This window comes from Theropithecus gelada, chromosome 14, assembly GCF_003255815.1.
Source record: "Theropithecus gelada isolate Dixy chromosome 14, Tgel_1.0, whole genome shotgun sequence".
NCBI classification, from domain to species: Eukaryota; Metazoa; Chordata; class Mammalia; order Primates; family Cercopithecidae; genus Theropithecus; species Theropithecus gelada.
In genome coordinates, this window is record NC_037682.1 from 8485406 (window position 1) to 8505472 (window position 20067).

The following is a 20067-nucleotide window of genomic DNA, read 5'->3' on the forward strand; positions in this document are numbered from 1 at the left end:
CACAACTCAGTAGCTCTGCCTCACCCAGGCACTAGTCTTAGAGACAGACATCGTACTTTGCTGCGAGGCAGAAGTGCTCAGTGTATACTTCCCATCTCATCACACGCAGTATGAGAAAGACGCAGACTCAAGGTTGAGATGTAATAAATGAACAAGTTTTACTGCTTTCTTGAGAACATTCTTAAGCAAAACTGGCTTTCTCTCCCTTTTTTTGAGTCGGAGTCTCGCTCTGTCGCCCAGGCCGGAGTGCACTGGCACAAACAGCTCATTCCAGCCAGCTCCTAGGCTCAAGTGACCCTCCTGCCCTGGCCTCTCAAGTAGCTGGGACCACAGGGGAGCGCCACTGTGCCTAGCCCTTTTATCTTCTTATTTCACTCATGAGATGGTAAACAACACAATGACTCCTGGGACATTGGGTGCATTTGTGCTGAGGCACCAGCAGCTTTATCCACTGTTGCTTTTGTACTTTCAGTGCAAAAGTCAACATGCTGAAAAGGCAAATAATGCCACAGTATTATCATGAAAATAGTTGTAGCCTCCTGTACCCCCTGAAAGTGTCTTAGAGACTTCAGAGTCTGCAGATCTCCTTTGGGGAATCACTGCTCAGTGCTTCTTAATGGCAGGGATTTTTGTCTGTTTTGATCACTGCTGTATCCCCTGTGCCTAGAACAATGTTTGGCACATAATGGATGCTCAATAAGTATTTATTATATGAATGCATACATAAGTGACTGAATAAATGAATGTGGTGACATCTGTAATTACTTTCAGCCACTTGGAAGGAGAACAATTTAAAAATTCAAAATATTTGTAGTTTTGGTATAATTTAGAATTATAGAATGCTAAATATTTAATCAGGAAATAAATTATTTCTTTGGCAAAAGCATTTAGCTGCAGGGATGGCAAACTCAGTAGGGAACTTTCAAAACCACCCCAATGGTGTTGGCACAGAACAGCAACATTCTTTAGCAAAGGAAGCAATTCCTGAAAATGGGAACACTGCCTGTGACCTAGAAATGGGGACCAAAATCAGGAGAGGAGGACAAGACACTAACAGTTCACATCGCTGTCCCACAGTCGCTTTCCCAACAAACAGTGTCTGGGAACACTTCATAGATTTGGAAGGAATTATTCATAAAATGAACAGGGAATTAGAATATAAGGTGGGACACACAGGGATTCATGAGTAATTAAAACATTTTAAGTTTTTGTTGTTGTTGTTTTGAGATGGAGTCTCACTCTGTCACCCACGCTGGAGTGTAGTGGCACAATTTCAGCTCACTGCAACCTCTCCCTCAAAGGCTCAAGCAATTCTCCTGCTCCAGCCTCTTGAGTAGCTGGGACTACAGGCATGCCTGGCTAATTTTTGTATATTTAGTAGAGACGGGGTTTCACCATGTTGGCCAGCCTGGTCTCGAACTCCTGACCTTGGGTGGTCCACCACCTTAGCTTCCCAAAGTACTGGGATTACAGGCGTGAGCCACCACGCCTGGCCCAACATTTTAAGTTTTGAAGACTAAATTATGTATTTGGGACTAATGTATCTATCCCAGAATGAGGCCCAGGCACCTCAATGTATGATTCACACACTGAGAGTGATATAGAAGTAGATTTTAATGAAGGTGATATAGTACAATAAATTGCAGCATAGTAGGTGAACTAGCTAATAAAATATTCTGGTTAGTAGGGAGTTATCACAGTTTGCTATTTTTCAAGGAATAAGAATTCAGTAAATACACCATCCTTAAGCTGAAGACTCCAGTCATTATTTAGTGACTCCAGAGGCACTGCAGAATCTCTCTCTACTCCAGGGAGTCATGAGCAGAAAGGATTAATCAGTTAAGGGAGGTCTGGTAATGAGATTTAATGAGCACACAAATTACCCACTCTTTAGTTTCTGGTCCCAGTTCTGCCGTTTGGTAATTAGCTGGCAACAGGTAAATTCCTGAGCCCTTCTATAATTCAGCTTTTCCCTTCTCCTTTCCTTAAATTCAGGAATACTTAAGAGCACAAATGTTTGTGAAATGTTGTGGGTCCCTTGAAAATACTAAATGTAAGGAGTTATAGGTGGGATTTATATAGAAGATAAAATATCCCAGTAAACTTTAAATTGCCCAGTCTGAAATAACAATCTATAAGTTTCTTCCACGCCATAGAAAACCTCCGAAGTGCAGGCTGGGCACGGTGGCTCACGCCTGTAATGCCAGCACGTTGGGAGGCCGAGGTAGGCGAATCACGAGGTCAGGAGATCGAGACCATCCTGGCTAACACGGTGAAACCCTGTATCTACTAAAAATACAAAAATTTAGCCAGGCATGGTGGCAGGCGCCTGTAATCCCAGCTACTTGGGAGGCTGAGAGGCAGGAGAACAGCATGAACCCGGGAGGCAGAGCTTGCAGTGAGCCGAGATCGCGCCACTGCACTCAGCCTGGGTGACAGACAGGGCAAGACTCCATCTCAAAAAAAAAAAAAAAAAGAAAACCTCTGAAGTGCTTCCCACACCCGTGCATCTACCTGGATCTAGCAATCCTGGGACTAAGACTGAAACCAATGCTAGCCAGCCTAGTAATTTCTGAGTAGTTTATAATAAACACTTTAGGATCCATATCACTTGACCCTCATAGTATGTGTAGGAAAAACCATTTCTGTTCTTCAGACAAAGAAAGGTTTGAAGAAACTGAGTGCCTTAACCAAGAGGCAGAGCTGGGCTCAGAAGGTCCCGTGAGCTCTGTCATCTTTCCACTGTGCACCTTGCTGTGCTGAGAGGAGGAAGCCAGAGGTGGTCCCAGTGGTGTTTCTGAAGCCCCAGCAGTGGGCAAATGGTTATCCAGCTTCCCTGGGCCCTGAACCAACAGTCCTGCCCCACTCACCTGCAGCTTCACAGCAATGACCACTGAGTTAAGATCTTTGTCCATTTCTTTTAGCATGACGAGTTTCTTCAGAGTCAAGCTGAATAGCCTAGAAAAACAGGGAAGGAAGATACTGTCATATGCAAGGAACTTATGAGAAAAGTGATGAACAACTGGTTAGGCAACCTGCCTTACCTGAAGTAAGAATGTAAGAACGCTGTCCTCAGTCCCAGGGGTCCCCTGTCTCAGTGAAAGATTATCCCCTCTTACTTAATGTTTATACTTTTAAGAGATAGGTCTCACTATGTTGCCCAGACTGGATCCTTGGGCCCAAAGATCCTCCCCATCTTGGCCTCCTGAGTAGCCAGGACCACAGGCACATGCCACCATGCCCAGCTTCTAAAAGTAAGTGTCAAAAGGTACATTATTGTGTGAACTTCCATGGATGTCATTTATCTCAAGCCAAAGGCAACACACTTTCCATGCCTAGTATGTTGGAGCCATTTCTGAGGGGGAAGAGGAGACCAAGGGAGGAGAATCACACAGTTCCTCTTCTACTTTCCACCTGATCACACCTGACAGATGTATAGATATAAATCTTTAGCAAGAGAAGATAATCCACACAAACAAAACATACACCATTTGGCAGGAAATGGTTAAATGGTCACAAATTCTATTTCAGCTGCATTTTGCTCCAAATATGCAGAACATCTTCAGTGCCACAAATCAAGAAATTCCCTGCAACTCAAAAGTGACAGGATTGTCCCTCACTGTGGAGTCCCTGTAACTCTGCTCTGACTTGACCTTGGCCTTACCACAGCAGGGCCACCCTGGACTTCCAGCAGGAGTAGGAGGGAGACTCTGGACGCTGCCTTTCTGTGGCTGCCCGGGTGGTCAAAGTCTTCAAACATTCTTCTCCTGGGAGAGGTTCTGGGGAACGGGACACATGAGGGATGTTGCTGACTAGAGTCATGACAAGTCCAGATAATCCGACTGGATTTCATGCCTCTTTTTTCCTCCGTGCTGAGGCCCTCTAGGCCCTGCTCAGAGCCCTGTCTTGCGTCTCCACTGCCCTCCCTCTGCTCCAGCCACACTAACTTTCCTTTGGCTCCTTGGCAGTGCCACCCTCTCACCTCGGGGCCTTTGGAGGTTGCTGTTCCTTCTGTTGGCACCAGCCTGCCAGCTAACGCCTCTTCAGCCTTGGGTTATGCATTTTTGCCAGGAGAACTTCCCCCAATGCCTTGCAAAGTCTGTGATGTGTCCCCAGCACAACTCCTATCCTGCCACTGGAGTGTAACTTCCGGTGGGCAGGCAGCAGGCTTGCCCCTCCACCACTCTCCCCCCAGCATCTGCCCAAATGCTGGGCACAGTACAGTTGCTCGGCAAATATTTGTCACACTAAGTTTCCTAAAATGGTTTCTAGTTAAAATCAGATTAACAAAAGTATGTGAAGAAATTAATATAATTCATGTTTTTTTTTTTTTTTTTTAAAAAGGAGGATCCAGGTCAACAGAACTAAATTCTGGTTTTGAATTAACCTCACCCAAGTAGTTTCTTTTTTTTCTTTCTTTCTTTTTTTTTTTTTGAGACAGAGTCTCTCTCTGTCGCCCAGGCTGTAGTGCAGCGGCACGATCTTGGCTCACTGCAACCTCCGCCTCCCGGGTTTCAGCAATTCTGCTGCCTCAGCCTTCTGGGTAGCTGGGATTACAGGCGCCCGCCATCATACCCGGCTACTTTTTGTATTTTTAGTAGAGACAGGTTTCACCATGTTGGCCAGGCTGGTCTCAAACTCCTGACCTCAGGTGATCCACCTGCCTTGGCCTTGCAAAGTGCTAGGATTACAGGCATGAGCTACCACGCCCAGTCACCCAAGTACTTTCAAAGACCTGCTGACTAACACAAAGAAAAAAAATCAATCTTTCTTTGCTTTAAGCTAGAATCAAAATCAAATACAATGTATGAAAACTTATCAGGTCTCTTCGTCTATATTATTTCACCTAGACCTCAAAAATAGGACTGTGTGGATGTGTGTTGGGGGCTCACTGTTCTATGTATGCAACAGAAAATATTTCAAGTGGAGTAGTGACCTGCCCAAATTCACTTAGCTAGTAAGTGACAGAGCTGGATTCTAACTCTAATCTCCTTGTGGTGGACCGAATACCCAACCCCCACCACCCAGATGTCATCTCCTAATCCCCGGAACCTGTGAATATGGTACCTTGGCAAAGTCCCATGGCAAAAGGGACTGTGCAGATGTGATTAAGTTAAGGCTCCTGCGATGGGGAGATTATCCTCGATTATCTGGGTGGGCCCTATATAATCACAAGAGCCTTTAAAAGAGGTGGCCAAGAAGGGCAGAGTTAGAGGAGGAAGCAGGGACTGGAGATGTGGCTATTCAGAAAGGTAGTTAACTCTATTCAGAAAGGTAGTTAACTCCTGCAGTCCCAGCTACTCAGGAGGCTGAGGTGGGAGGACTGCTTGAGCCCAGGAGTTCGAGGCCAGCCTGGGCAACATAGAAAGATCCCAGTCTCTTAAAAATAAAAAGAAACGCGGGAGGCTGAGGCAGGAGAATTGCTTGAACCCAGGAGGCGGAGGCTGCAGTGAGCCGAGAGTGCGCCATTGCACTCCAACCTGGGTGACAGAGGGAGACTCCATCTCAAAAACAAAAAACAAACAAACAAAAGTAGTTAACTATGTACATTGTTTAACTGAATTTTGTGCCTTCATCAAGGCACAAAATGATGGCTCAAAACGAAATGGGACATGACTGCGATGAGCAAAAGGAAAAGACTGAATATGCCCAACGTTCATCCTCATCTGAGGCTTGCCAAAATCAAATACAATAGAAACAAGTCTCTGAAATTCAAATGTTTTATCTGAGGAGGAAAAAACTGCTGCAATTGGGGGCATACCTGTAGATCAGGTAATCTTCGGTATGTCCAAAGAACAAAGAGAAGCTTAGATGTTTTATAAAAAAGAGAAATGTTACTATTGCTCTTCGAGAAAGTTCATCGGCACAAGTAAGGTTTTGGGAAATTGGCAAGCTCTGACAGGTGAGTGACAATGGTGGGCAAAACTAGTCTTAGAGTTGCAGCACGTCATCACAGTAGACATCAGATAAAACGGGTTTCAGGTTATAGCAGGCAGTTTCAGCAGCCAGGTTTGCAGAGAATACCATTTCTGGAGCAATGCCCTGAGTGCCTTTCCCCTAGTTTCTCGGCTCTGTTTTAGTTGGGTATGACGAGAATAACTCAATATGTATGATCAACTCTTGCAGACTGCCAATCATGAACGCTTCTGATGGGTTAGGTTTTTCCTTGTTTTCAAAGCAAACATTTTCCACCTTCAAATTGATTTGTGGCTGCTGAATAAACTCACTGCAAGATAAAAGTCTCACAGGAGTCAGTCAGGGACATGCGTTTCTTCTCTGCTTAAGATTCTTCACTCATTCAACACTGCCCACATTTAGAGAACATTTGCTCTGCGCCTGGTACTGAACCAGTTGTTGGAGTTGTAGAAGGATGTGGGCTACACAGTCCAGCGGGAAAGGCAAACAATCACGTTACGCTCTGTACCACTGCTCTATTATGCCTCAGAAGGCTCTTAGATAAATACCTCATAGGATAACATGGCAGAATTATGTTAGGAGGAAAAAACATCACAGACCAATAAATATTTGTTGAATAAAGAGATAAGACAGGCCTTTCTGCCATAGCACCTTATGTTAACAAGATGGCCAAGAAAGATTTAGTACCTTAGGTAAAGCAACAGCAAGACTGGATATGTTCCATGTTTTCACAGAAATGTAACACAGCACACAGATTTTGAAACCTGTGGCAATCAGTTCAACATGATGTTTTTGTTTGTTTTCAATGGCATGACTCAAGGGGACCTGGGGACTCAAATGTATTCTAACTCTTCAAAGTACAAGAAAATGTCTATCCCTCATTCAGCATCTATCATGTACTAGTTGCCTGACATGCATTTCATTATCTCTTTTAAGTTTCATGGTAATGCTAAGAGGTGGGTATTATACCTATTTTACAGATACAGATGCTGGAAGAGTTAAGAAAACGTCCCTAGGTCACGCAGGAGTAGTCAAGACATGATGCACACAGGCCTATCACAGTCCAGGGACCAATTTAAGTTGGTATAAAGCATTTTATTAGCAAATTACAAGAAATTATTTTAATTATAAGTGAACGTTTTAAACATATATCTTAATATAACAGAGAACACTAAGGAAATAAGATAAATTTCTCCGGCCGGGCGCGGTGGCTCAAGCCTGTAATCCCAGCACTTTGGGAGGCCGAGGCGGGTGGATCATGAGGTCAGGAGATCGAGACCATCCTGGCTAACACGATGAAACCCCGTCTCTACTAAAAAATACAAAAAACTAGCCGGGCGAGGTGGCGGGCGCCTGTAGTCCCAGCTACTCCGGAGGCTGAGGCAGGAGAATGGCGTAAACCCGGGAGACGGAGCTTGCAGTGAGCTGAGATCCGGCCACTGCACTCCAGCCTGGGTGACAGAGCGAGACTCCGTCTCAAAAAAAAAAAAAAAAAAAAAGATAAATTTCTCCATAAACCCACATTTGCACACATTTGATGCAAAGACTCCCAGATACAGTTGTGAGGATGACTCACACTGACTGTGTCTGGCAAGACGCTGTAAGAAGTAGTCTCATTGTTTAGGAAGCTGAGTTAGTTAGCTGCCCACCCCAAGTTTCTTGCTACCCTATGTTTCCCTGGTGGGCGCTTCTCATGCAGTGAAAATGTAGGATCCAAGGCCTGAAGGGAAGAGTCCTTCCCTGATGACACTTCTGCTTTGTTTTTCTACAGCAGAAAATAATTTTACAGCAAAATTATAAAGGCTGATAATTCCAAGTGCTGGTGAAGATGTAGGGTAACAGGAACTTATACATATGGCTGGGGACAGTGGAAAATGGTACAGTTACTTGAGAAAAACATTTGGTAGTTGATTAGATTTTATATATATGTGTGTGTGTGTGTGTGTGTGTGTGTGTGTGTGTGTGTGTGTGTGTCTACTCCTATACCCAGCTCCCAAGGGAACCCAAGAGAAAGGAAGGCACACCACAACAAGACAGGTACAAGAATGTTCAAAGCTTCTGCACAGCAAAGGAAACAATCTACAGAGTGAAAAGAATAAGATAAAATAATTTGCAAACTACTCATCTGATGGGCAATTAATATCTAGAATATATAAAGAACTGAAATATCTCAGCAAAAAATCTGCAAACGATCTGAACCGACATTTCTCAAAAGAAAACATACAAATAGCCAACGAACATATAAAAAAAATTCAACATCCCTAATCATCAGGGAAATGCAAATCGAGACCACAATGAGGTATCATATTCCCCAGTTGGGCTGGCTACTATTAAAATGACAAAAAATGACAAATGCTGGAGAGGATACAGAGAAAAGCCAACTCTTCTACACTGTTGTAACTAGTGAACGTGAACTAGTGCAGCCACTATGGAGAACAGCATGGAGTTTCCTTCAAAAAACTACAAATGGAACTACCACATGATCCAGCAATCCCACTACTGGGAATCTGTTCAAAGGAAAGGAAATTATTGTATCAGGTAGACAATGCAGACCCCCATGTTTACTGCAGCACCGTTCACAATAGCCAAGAGACAGAATCAACCTAGGGGTCCGACAACAGAGGAAGAGATAAAGAAAATGTGGCGTGCACACACCATGGAGTACTATTCAGCCATAAAAAAGTGAGAGATCCTGTCATTTGCAGCAATATGGATGGAACTGAGAATATTATGTTAAGTGAAATAAGCTGGGAATAGAAAGTAAAACACTGCATGTTCTCACTCACACATGGAAGCTAAAAAAGTTAATCTCATAGAAGTAAAAAGTAGAACAGATGATACTACAGGCTGGGAATAGCAGGGGAAGGGGAGGGAAATGGAGAGATTTCTTAAAGGGTACAAAATTACAGCTAGATAGGAGGAATAAGCTCTAGTGTTCAGAAAGATGACCACAGTTAATAATATTAATTATAGATAGCTAGGAGGATAGTCAATGTTCTCAACACAAAGAAACGATCAGAGTTTGAGATGACGAGTATGCTAATTCCCCTGCTCTGTTAATCATACATTGTATGTATCAAAACATCTCTATGTACCCCATGAAGATGTACAATTATCATTGGTCAATTTTAAAATTAAATACAAAATTAAAAAATAATGTTTAAAGCAGCTCCACTCACAATGGTCCTATACTGGAAACAACACACCCACCAACTGAAGAATGAACAAACAAAATGTAGTATACCAAAAAGACCAAACTATGATACATGTGACAACATGGATGATTCAAAACCACTACACTGAGCCGGAAGAGCCAGACCCAAAGACTGTCTTACCATCCCTGTGAAGTTCAAGAACAGGTAAGACCAACATATGGTGATGCCAGTACAGTGACTGAGACAAGTGGAGGCACTGATTGGAAGGGATATGAGGGAGCCCTCTGGCTAACAACACCCACGGTAACGTCACAGGGCCTACACACCAGCAGAAACCCACAGGCCTTATATCCAAAACCCATGCACTCCACTGTATGCAATCTGCACACTGACTTTAAAAAAAAAAGGCCTGAATGAAGGCTGAAGAGTCAGATACACTCTGGTTTGAACTGCAGCTCTGTCATGTTACTCTGTCACTCATCTATCAGCCTTATTATGAGGCACATGTTGTTCTGGTCACTTGTGATACATCAGTAAACAAAGCAGACAAAATGTCCTGTCCTTGAGTTCACATTCTAGTGAAAGGACACAGTCAATAAGCAATAAACATAATAATTAGGTAAATTATGTAGTAGGTCAGATTGTGTGAAAATAGAGCTAGGTATTGCGCGCATGAGGCAGAGGAGGGTGGGGAGCGTTGTAATTCTGAGTTAGGTGGCCAGGGTGGGCCTCCTTGAGAAGTTCTAGGTTGAGGGGAAGAAGTACATAGGCCTTAAACTAGCTACATGCTTGGTCTGCCTGAGAAACAGCAAGGCCAGGGAGCCCATGTTGTGGGCTGCTTCCCATGCAGGCCTCTGTAAACCACACAGAAGATGTGTTTTTTTGTTTGTTTGTTTGTTTGTTTTTTGAGACGGAGTCTCGCTCTGTCGCCCAGGTTGGAGTGCAGTGGCCGGATCTCAGCTCACTGCAAGCTCCGCCTCCCGGGTTCACGCCATTCTCCTGCCTCAGCCTCCCAAGTAGCTGGGACTACAGGCGCCCACCACCTCGCCCGGCTAGTTTTTTGTATTTTTTTAGTAGAGACGGGGTTTCACCGGGTTAGCCAGGATGATCTCGATCTCCTGACCTCGTGATCCGCCCGTCTCAGCCTCCCAAAATGCTGGGATTACAGGCTTGAGCCACCGCGCCCGGCCCTGTTTGTTTGTTTTAAGAGACAGGGTCTTGCTCTGTCACCCAGACTGTAGTGCAATGCCATGATCAAAGCTCACTGCAATCTTGAACTCCTGGGACTCAAGCAATCCTCCCATCTCAACCTCCTAAGTAGCTGAGACTACAGGTGCATTCCAGCACACCCAACTAATTAGAATTTTTTTTTTTTTGCAGCAATGGGGTCTCATTATGTTGCCCAGGCTGGTCTATAACTCCTGGGCTCAAGCAATCTTTCTGCCTCCGCCTCCCAAAGTGCTGAAATCACAGGTGTGAGCTACTGCTCCCAGCTGATTTTTTCATTTTTAAGTGAGAAAGACATAAACCTCTTCTTAACTTTGTGGTTTTTCTGTTATGTATGCAGGTGTACCTGTCTTTAAGTAATGTTCACCAGGAACAGATTCCCAAGGTATTAGGACTTTAGTTACAACCCTCCAAATAGTAATACTTTCAAAAAGAACCAGTTGGCCAAATTATTCCCAAAGTCCATTTTAGAGGGCACTGCCCTATCAGGAAACCCTGAGTCTCATCCTTATGAGGGAAGGGAAGATATCTCAAAAGCTAAAGGAAACAAAGTTCTCTCCAAGATCCCTAAGAGAGCCAAATCTCTACTTTCTGCTCTCTAGCTACCTCTGTGCTACAGTGGGCTGGAAGTCAGATTCTGTGGTCCGGCATGGGTATATCGGAGCTGGCTGCAGACTCCTCTGTTACTCTCCTCCCGTCCTTTTCATCTGGGGATCAGGCAGAAGAACACTTCTAGCCGAGTCCCTACTCAAAAGGACTTCAAATACAATGGACAGCTGGGGTTCTCCAGCCAGTCCACCTTTGGAAGGTCAGTGAAAAGGTGGATGAGACAAATGGGGCTCAATGTGCTGGAACTCTTAAGAAGTTGAGTCTGCCTTTAAAGTAAAACAGAGTATTACAAAGATGATTAGAGTCCAAAGGACTTTTAAAGGAGGATCCCAGGTTACTCAGCTCAGAAATAATCTTCCTCTCTACAAAGGCATTCTGAAAATATATTAATAACAGGTCATTTATTTCCATCTTTTAAAACTCCATCTGGAAATCCTAGACCATCATTAATAAAACAATAACAAAACACTAAACCTTGGTCCCTTGATCTGCTCTCACCCCTTACTTTTCACATTTTTGTGAGTTCACTGTTTTAGCCTGTCTTTGGCTCTCTTTGGGATCAATTTCCTTCCAATAAGAGCAGAAAGGCAACAGCTATTCTAATTAGGCCAAGAGTTCCCGGCTGTCCCCTCATTCCCTGCACCTCGAGCCATTTCTCTTCCACTTCCTAGGCATGCGAGCCCTTGTGAGCCCTTGCAGAGAACATTCCCATTGCCACCAGCAGGAAGGACAGAGTGCCACTGATAGAGTGTTCCCAGAAAGATCTCCATCAGCCTTTTACTGTACGTCTTCTCTGTACTTAGCTTTGTGCTAGGAGCTTAAAAAGAAAAAATTGGGCATAATCTCTGCTTTTGAGCAATTCATAACCTAGTTGAAAGGACAGGATTTAAGTATATCAAACAATTAACCAACAAACGTGACAGTGCATAATTAAGTTCTAAATTACACAAAAGGAGATCACTGAGTAACTGGGCTAAGGCTTCAGTGAGGACATACTTGAGCACAAGCAAATTCTCTCAAGAAATAATTTAGCTCTCATTAGACTAAGTCTGAAAGAATAAGGCGGTCTACTTGATAACTGGGTACAGAAAAGAACAAAATACAGTGGCAAGAATCTTTTGAAAGCTTCTAAATAATTCTAGTTTATACGTGACTGTAGGATAAAGGAGAAACAGCCTTGAATAATTTCTACAAATGATCCTCTACTTGCATTTAACAGCTGTTTCTAACCTACCCTCATGCAAATTTGAGAGGCTCACTAAGAGAGAAATGGTCATATTCCATTTCCCCCTCCATCTTCTTTTTTTTTCTTCTTTTTAATTTTTTTTTTGAGACAGGGTCTAACTCTGTCACCCAGACTGGAGTGCAGTGGTGTGATCTTGACTCACTGCAGCCTCCACCTCTCAGGTTCAAGCGATTCTCCTGCCTCAGCCTCCCAAGTAGCTGGGATTACAGGTGCATGCCACTACCACCCAGCTAATACCCTTCTAATAAGATATCAATAAACAGCAAAGTGGTCACATTTTGAACAGAAAAAAGGGGAAGAAAGGAGAAACAAAGATCTGGATGAAATAAAAACCTGAACAGTTAGACCCCAAATCAAAATGATGGTCATGAGGTAGGAGGCAGAACTTTACTCTGGACCAGATTGAAGACCGGCTGTAAAGACAAGAGGCAACACCACCACTCCACAAGACACACCCACTAGTGTATGTAAGTTTACCACTGCCATGGCAACACCCAGATGTCACTACCCCTTTCCAAGGCAACAACCTGGAGGTTACTGCCCCTTTTCTAGAAAATTCTGAATAATCTGCCTCTTAATTTGCATGTAATTAAGCGTGGGTATAAATATGACTGCAGAACTGCCACTGAGTGGCTGCTCTTGAGGCTGCCCACAGGGTCTATTGCTGCTCGGCAGAGCAGTCACAGCGCTTGAGCCTGCCTACGGACGGGGTCTATCCCTGCTTTGCAGAGCAGTCACGGTGCTGTAACACTGCCACCTCAATAAAACTGTTTTCTTCTACCACTGGCTCACTCTTGAATTCTTTCCTGAGCAAAGCAAAGAACCTTCCTGGGCTAAGCCCCAATTCTGCGGCTTGCCTGTCCTGCACTGGTCCCTTTGTGACCAGAGTAGATAAACGCAAGGAATAGAAGACAAGTGACCTGGATTACTCCTTTGTCCTACCAAGAAATGGCTGTGTCATATGAGCAAGTTCTTTAATCTTGAGTTCTTTAATCAGAAGATGGGAAGAATAAGCTCTGCCTCTTCCCTTAACAGCATTTATTCACATAAAGAGCAAACCAATAGAAAAAAACTATGACAAAGGTTTTCCTTTGTGAGAGTAAAAACATTTCTAAAATTGTTTCTATTTTATAGGCACCTGTGAAAGTCTCAACAAGCTTCAACAATAACACCAACAAGTAAATTTCTGAGCAGTATATTCTTACTGCTGAAGAGGTTACCCAAATACATGTAGATGCTGAACCTATTATTTCATATGAAATAGCATAATTTTGATTGTGAAACGATGAGCTAAGGCATTATTTATTTATTTATCTATGCATTTTTGAGACAGGGTCTCGCTCTGTCACCCAGGCTGGAGTGCAGTGGGATGATCTCAGTTCACTGCGGCTTCCATCTCTTGGGCTCATGTGAGTCTTCCACCTCAGCCTCCCAAGTAGCTGGGACCACAGGTGCACACCACCACACCCAGATAATTTTCGTATTTTTAGTAGAGATGAGGTTTCACCATATTGCCCAGACTGGTCTCAAACTCCAGTCCAAGTGATCTGCCAGCCTCAACCTTCTGAAGTGTTGGGATCACAGGTGTGAGCAACCACACCCAGCTTAAGACATTATTTTAAAACCAGTAACCTTAAAGCAAAGCAACTAGATCAGGTATGGTGCTGCATGCCTATCCCAGAACTTTGGAGGGCTGAGGCAGGAGGACGGCTTGAGCTCAGGAGTTCAAGACGAGCCTGAGCACATAGTGAGACCTTGTTTCTACTAAAAACATTAAAAAAAAAACATTAGCCCAGTGTGGTGGCACACGTGCCCACGGGCCTGTAGTTCCAGCTACTCAGGAGGCTAAGGTGAGAGGATCAAATGAGCCTGTGAGATGAGACTGCAGTGAGCTATGATCACGCAGCTGTACTCCAGCCTGGGTGACAAAGAGACCCTGTCTCAAGAGAAAAAAAAAGCAAAGCAACTAAATTTTCTTTCCCAAAATGTCTGAATGGGGCAATTTCATCCTGAAATCGCTCAAATGGGAGAATATCAGAGAATGAGAAAAAACTTAAGCCCAAACAATAAACAGAACCAAGGAACATTCTTAGGGATATTTTACTCCATAGCCATAGGATGTGGCTTTCTATGAAGCAGAAAGCAGAGGCACATAAGATTCTAAGAAAATTTTCAGTTACTCAGGGTGTTTATCTTTGGATTATGAATGCCAATTACTTGCACAGACCAACACAATGTATGGCATTTTCTATCTCTCTCTGCAATCTCCTTGATAATTTTCTGGATTGGGAAACAGGCCTCAAAGGTAGGGTGGCGACTTTTGCTTATTAAAACCAGATACAAAAATTCTCAGGTCCAAAGTAGCTCCTTTAGTATTGCAGAGAGAGTATTGTAAGCTTTCTCATCTAGAAAATAGAATTGCTGTGCAAACTAGTAAATGTGAAAAGTTCCTAGCATAGACTCTGGCATATCCGAAGTGCTCCTCTCAGAACATTTCTGAAAGTTTTTTTTTTTTTTTTGAGACGGAGTCTGGCTCTGTCGCTCAGGCTGGAGTGCAGTGGCGCGATCTCGGCTCACTGCAAGCTCCACCTCCCGGGTTCACGCCGTTCTCCTGCCTCAGCCTCCTGAGTAGCTGGGACTACAGGCGCCCGCCACCACGCCCGGCTGATTTTTTTTTTTTTGTATTTTTAGTAGAGACGGGGTTTCACCGTGTTAGCCAGGATGGTCTCGATCTCCTGACATCGTGATCCGCCCGCCTCAGCCTCCCAAAGTGCTGGGATTACAGGCGTGAGCCACCACGCCCGGCCTCTGAAAGTATTTTTAAACCTGGAGATCCTTTCCCCTTTCTAAGAAATCTTCCTTTTCCTTTTTGCTATCCTTGCATTGCCCAAAACAGACTTGAAAAAGAACTACCAGTAGCCCTGGGATAGACAGTCACTGTTGAAAAAGACCAATGAAGGAACAGGGATGAAGCTAAGTAAATCAAGAATGATCCCTGACCTCAGAGCATTCTCAGTCTAGTGAGAATGGCATACAAACAACAGCGTAACTTATGAGTGCTTTACTTGAGACATATGCAGGTTACTATGGAATGCAGAAGGAGTATCTGACGTCTTTCCTGGGGAGTAAGAGGAGGCTTCACAGAAAATAAGGATGAGTTGGAGCTCACCTGGCAGGGAGGGGGAAGACCACTCCAGTCAGAGAGAACATCATGTTCAAAGCCACAGAACTGGTTCTTTAAGAAAGCAGGGAAGTAGGTTGGAAATTAAGAGTGTATATGGGCCGGGCATGGTGGTTCACGACTGTAATCCCAGCATTTTCGGAGGTGAGGCAGGCAGATTACTTGAGATCAGGAGTTCGAGACCAGCCTGGCCAACGTGGTGAAACCCCATCTTTACAAAAAATACAAAAATTAGCCAGGCGTGGTAGCGCGTGCCTGTAATCCCAGCTACTTGGGAGGCTGAGGCAGGAGAATCCTTTGAACTCGGGAGGCAGAGGTTGCAGTGTGCCGAGATTGCAACACTGCACTCCAGCTTGGGCAACAAGAGTGAAACTCCGTCTCAAAAAAAAAAAAAAAGAATCTGGATCTTATGTTGGGACGTAGAAATTAAAGGATTTTAGACAGAGGAGTAACATTAAAATGCAGATATACTCTCTTTAAAATGCATGTTCTCACTTAAGTGAGCACTAAATACTGAGCACAAATGTACATAAATATGGGAACAACAGACATTGCAGACTACTAGAGATGGAGCTAGGTGGGGTGGTTTGTTTAAAACACTACCTATTGAGTACTGTAATAACTACTTGGGTGACGGGATTTGTACTACAAACCTCTGCATCATACAATGTTCCCAAGTAACAAATCTGCACATGTATCCACTATATCTAAAATAAAAGTTGAAATTTTTAAAAATGAAGGAAATAGTGTCTATATTTTGGAAAGTCCACTTTGGTCAAAGTGTGTGGCGTAAACTGGAACTGGTGAGTATAAAGACAAGAAGAGTTAGGAAGTTACTGAAAATGTCCAGGTGAGAAATGATGAATTCCTGAACCTGGAATGTGGTCACTGAGATCAAAAGGAAAAAAAATTCAATTCAAGAAACATTTAGAAAGTGGAATCAACCCTGTGACATTTCAACCTACAGGATGCCAAGAAGGAAAAATCAGAGACGACGCTCAGGTTTCCGGGTTGAATGATCAGTACATGTGATTGCAATTCACACCCCTCCCCAACATGGTTTGTGGAAATCCACTTGGTCCTGGAGAAGGTGACACCACCCTGGCTCCAGGGGTAAAGCCTGTTACCTATGTATGGGAAGTCATAAGCACACACCACGTCCCCTACAGGCCACTGGGACTGATGGAGTTTGTACAGTGGAAGACAGTCAGAACTTACACAAAATATAGCAAAGTGACAGTGAAAAGTGTAAAAGAAAAGTTAGACCTAGAAAACGGAGAAGTTAGAGCTGAAATCTAATCTAGATGCAATGAATCTCCAAGGAAATAGAATAGGTAAGGGGCATTATTCAAAGGGCCAATGGCAAAAAAATTTCCAAAATTTACCAAGGCCACCCACGCTCACATTTTAGAAAGCCCAATAAATTCAAATGGAGAGTAAAGAAAAATGAATCTACAATCAAACATATTACTGTGAATGTGTAGAATACCAAAGACAAAGAAGACTTAAAAGCTGCCTGAGAAAAAGACAGAAGCACCCAGACTGACAACTTAAAACAAAACAAAACAAAAACAAAACTGTATTGGTTTAATTTACATATTATAAAATTCACCAATTTTTTTTTTCCAGTTTTGCTCTGTCGCCCAGGCAGACCAGTTGCACCAGTGCAATGGTGCAGTCTTGGCTCACTACAACCTCCGCCTCCTGGGTTCAAGCGATTTCCCTGCCTCAGCCTCCCGAGTGGCTGGAATTACAGGCATCTGCCACCACGTCTAGCTCATTTTTGTAGTTTTAGTGGAGACAGGGTTTCACCATGTTCGTCAGGCTGGTCTCAAACTCCTGACCTCAGGTGATCCACCCGCCTCGGCCTCCCAAAGTGATGGGATTACAGGTGTTAGCCACTGCCCCCGGCCAAAATTCACCTATTTTAAATGTACAATTCAATGATCTTCAATAAATTTGTTAAATGGTGCAACCATCACCCCAATACAGTACTAGGATATTTTCATCATCAAAATACGACCCTTTGTGCCCATTTACAGTTAATCCCTATTTCCATTCCCTCCCAGGAAGCCAATCAAGTCTCCATCTCTATAGGTCTGTCTTTTCTGGATACTTCATACAAAACGGACAATACAATCTGTCTGGCTTCTTTCCCTTAGTGCGTTTTGAGACTGACCCATTTGTAGCATGCATCAGTGTTTTATTCATTTTATTGGTGAATAATACTTATTTATCCATTTACAAGTTGGTGGACACTTGAGTGGTTTCCACTGTTTAGTTTTAAAGAGTAATGATGTTATGAACATACAAGTCTTTGAACGCTTTGGACCCAGCTTTCATTTCTCCTGGGCATATACTTACCAGTGGAATTGCAGGGTCATACGGTAAATCTATGTTTAACTTCTTTGGAAACTGTCGAAGTATTTTCCAAAGTGGCTATGCCATTTTACATTCCTACCAGCAATGTATGAGGGTTCCTGTTTCTCTATATCCTCACCACCATTTATTATTGTCTGCCTTTCTGATTAAGGCCATTTCAGTAACTGTTATCTTATTACGGTTTTTTGATTTTTTTCTTGTTATTTTATTTAATGTGGTTTTAATTTGGATTTCCCTCGTGACTAATTTGCCTTTCTCAAGCAACTAATGATTTTGAGCATCCTTTCAAGTGTTTATTTGGCATATCTTCTTTGGTAAAGTCTCTATTCAAATATTTTACCTTTTTTTTTTTTTTTCTTTTTGATAGAGCCTTGCTCCGTTGCCTAGCTGGAGTGCAATGGCACGATCTCGACTCACTGCAACCTCTGCCTCCCAGGTTCAAGTGATTCTCATGCCTCAGCTTCCCGGGTAGCTGGGATTACAGGCGCGTGCCACCACACCCAGCTAATTTTTGTATTTTTAGTAGACACAGGGTTTCGCCACGTTGGCCAGGTTGGTCTCGAACTCCTGACCTCAGGTGATCTGCCCAACTTGGCATCCCAAAGTGCTGGGATTACAGGTGTGAGCCACTGTGCCTGGCCTGAATCTTTTGCCGATTTTTAAACTGAGGTGTTTGTTGAGTGTTAGGTTCTTTTTCTTTCTGAGACAGAGTCTCGCTCTGTCACCCAGGCTGGAGTGCAGTAGTGCAATCTCAGCTCACTGCAATCTCTGCCTCTCGAGTAGCTAGGACTAAAGTGCATGCCACCACACCCTGCTTTTTTTTTCTTTTTTTTGTTTTTTTCAGAGATGAGGTTGACCAGGCTGGTCACGTTGCCCAGGCTGGTCTTGAACTCCTTGACTCACGCTATCCAACTGCCTCAGCCTCCCAAAGTGCTAGGATTACAGGCATGAGCTACTATGCCCACCCAACCTTTACCAATAAATTTCAAAGAATCAGTAATATGAGAACTACTTTTTCTCATTAAAATACAATTAAATTAGAAATCAGTAATAAGAAGATAATTTTAAAGAGAATGCATTTGAAAGTATAAAAACATCCCTGAAAAGAACTCATGGGTCAAAGAAGAAGTTATAATATAAATCAGATAATATTCAGAACCAAACGCTAAAATATGACGTATCGAAACTTTGCTATGCCATTAAAGCAGGTATTAGGGGAAACTTTATTTTATTATTTTTTAAAGGAAACAACAGTTTTAAGTAGTTATATGAGAAAAGAAGAAATGCTGAAATTAATGAATTAAGCAGCCATTAAGAAGTAAAAAATAAAGGGACAGTCAAATAAGCCAAAAGTCTAAAAGAAAGCAGCATAAAGCAAATTTCATAAAATAGACAGCAAATATATATTAGTCTTAAGAGGCTAATAAAATCTAGAAACCTAGAACTGTTTTTCAAGGAACATACTCCAGATTAAGCAAAGATTTACAAGATTAGACTATGCCACAAACCACTTTATCCAAGTAAAGCTGGAAACTTAGATGAAAAAGGTAGATTTCTAGAAACATATAATGTAACAGAAATTATTAAGGAAGCTAGAGAAAACCTGAAAGGTTCTACAGCTATTAAAGACAGTGATGAGGGCTCATGCCTGTAATCTCAGCACTTTGGGAGGCTGAGGCCGGCGGATCATGAGGTCAGGAGATCGAGACCATCCTGGCTAACACAGTGAAACCCCGTCTCTACTAAATATACAAAAGATTAGCTGGACGAGGTGGTGGGCGCCTGTAGTCCTAGCTACTCGGGAGGCTGAGGCAGGAGACTGGCGTAAACCTGGGAGGCGGAGCTTGCAGTGAGCCAAGATCGCACCACTGCACTCCAGCCTGGGCCACAGAGTGAGACTCTGTCTCAAAAAAAAAAAAAAAAAAAAAGACAGTGATGAGTAGTTTAAACTCTTCTGAAAATGAAAACACCAAGTCCAGATTATCCTCACAGGCAAATTCTACCAAACATTCAAAGAAAATATCATTTTAATCCTATATACATTCTTCCAGAGGATCAAAAGGAGGAAACACTTTCTAATTCATTTCATAAAATTAACATAACCTCAGTACCCAAGAAAGAAAAATTATAAGCCGATCTCTTTTATGATCAGTAATGAAAAATTTTAAAACAAAATATTAGCAAAACAAATAATGTATTTACAAAATAGCCGGGCATGGTGACTCACGCCTCTATTCCCAGCACTTTGGGAGGCAGGTGGATCACGAGGTCAGGAGTTGGAGACCAGCCTGGCCAACATGGTGAGTGAAACCCCATTTCTACTAAAGATTAAAAAAAAAAAAAAAAAAAAA

At 43.0% G+C, this 20067-nt stretch overlaps 1 protein-coding gene across 1 annotated transcript in view; it reads right to left on the minus strand.

The window, feature by feature from the left end:
• The window catches only part of PACS1 (phosphofurin acidic cluster sorting protein 1), a 171532-nt gene that overhangs the window by 50446 nt on the left and 101019 nt on the right, over positions 1 to 20067 (minus strand). The window contains exon 2 of the mRNA XM_025356379.1: positions 2871 to 2958. Coding sequence (XP_025212164.1) covers positions 2871 to 2958 — 88 coding nt within the window. The remainder of the gene's footprint in view (positions 1 to 2870; positions 2959 to 20067) is intronic.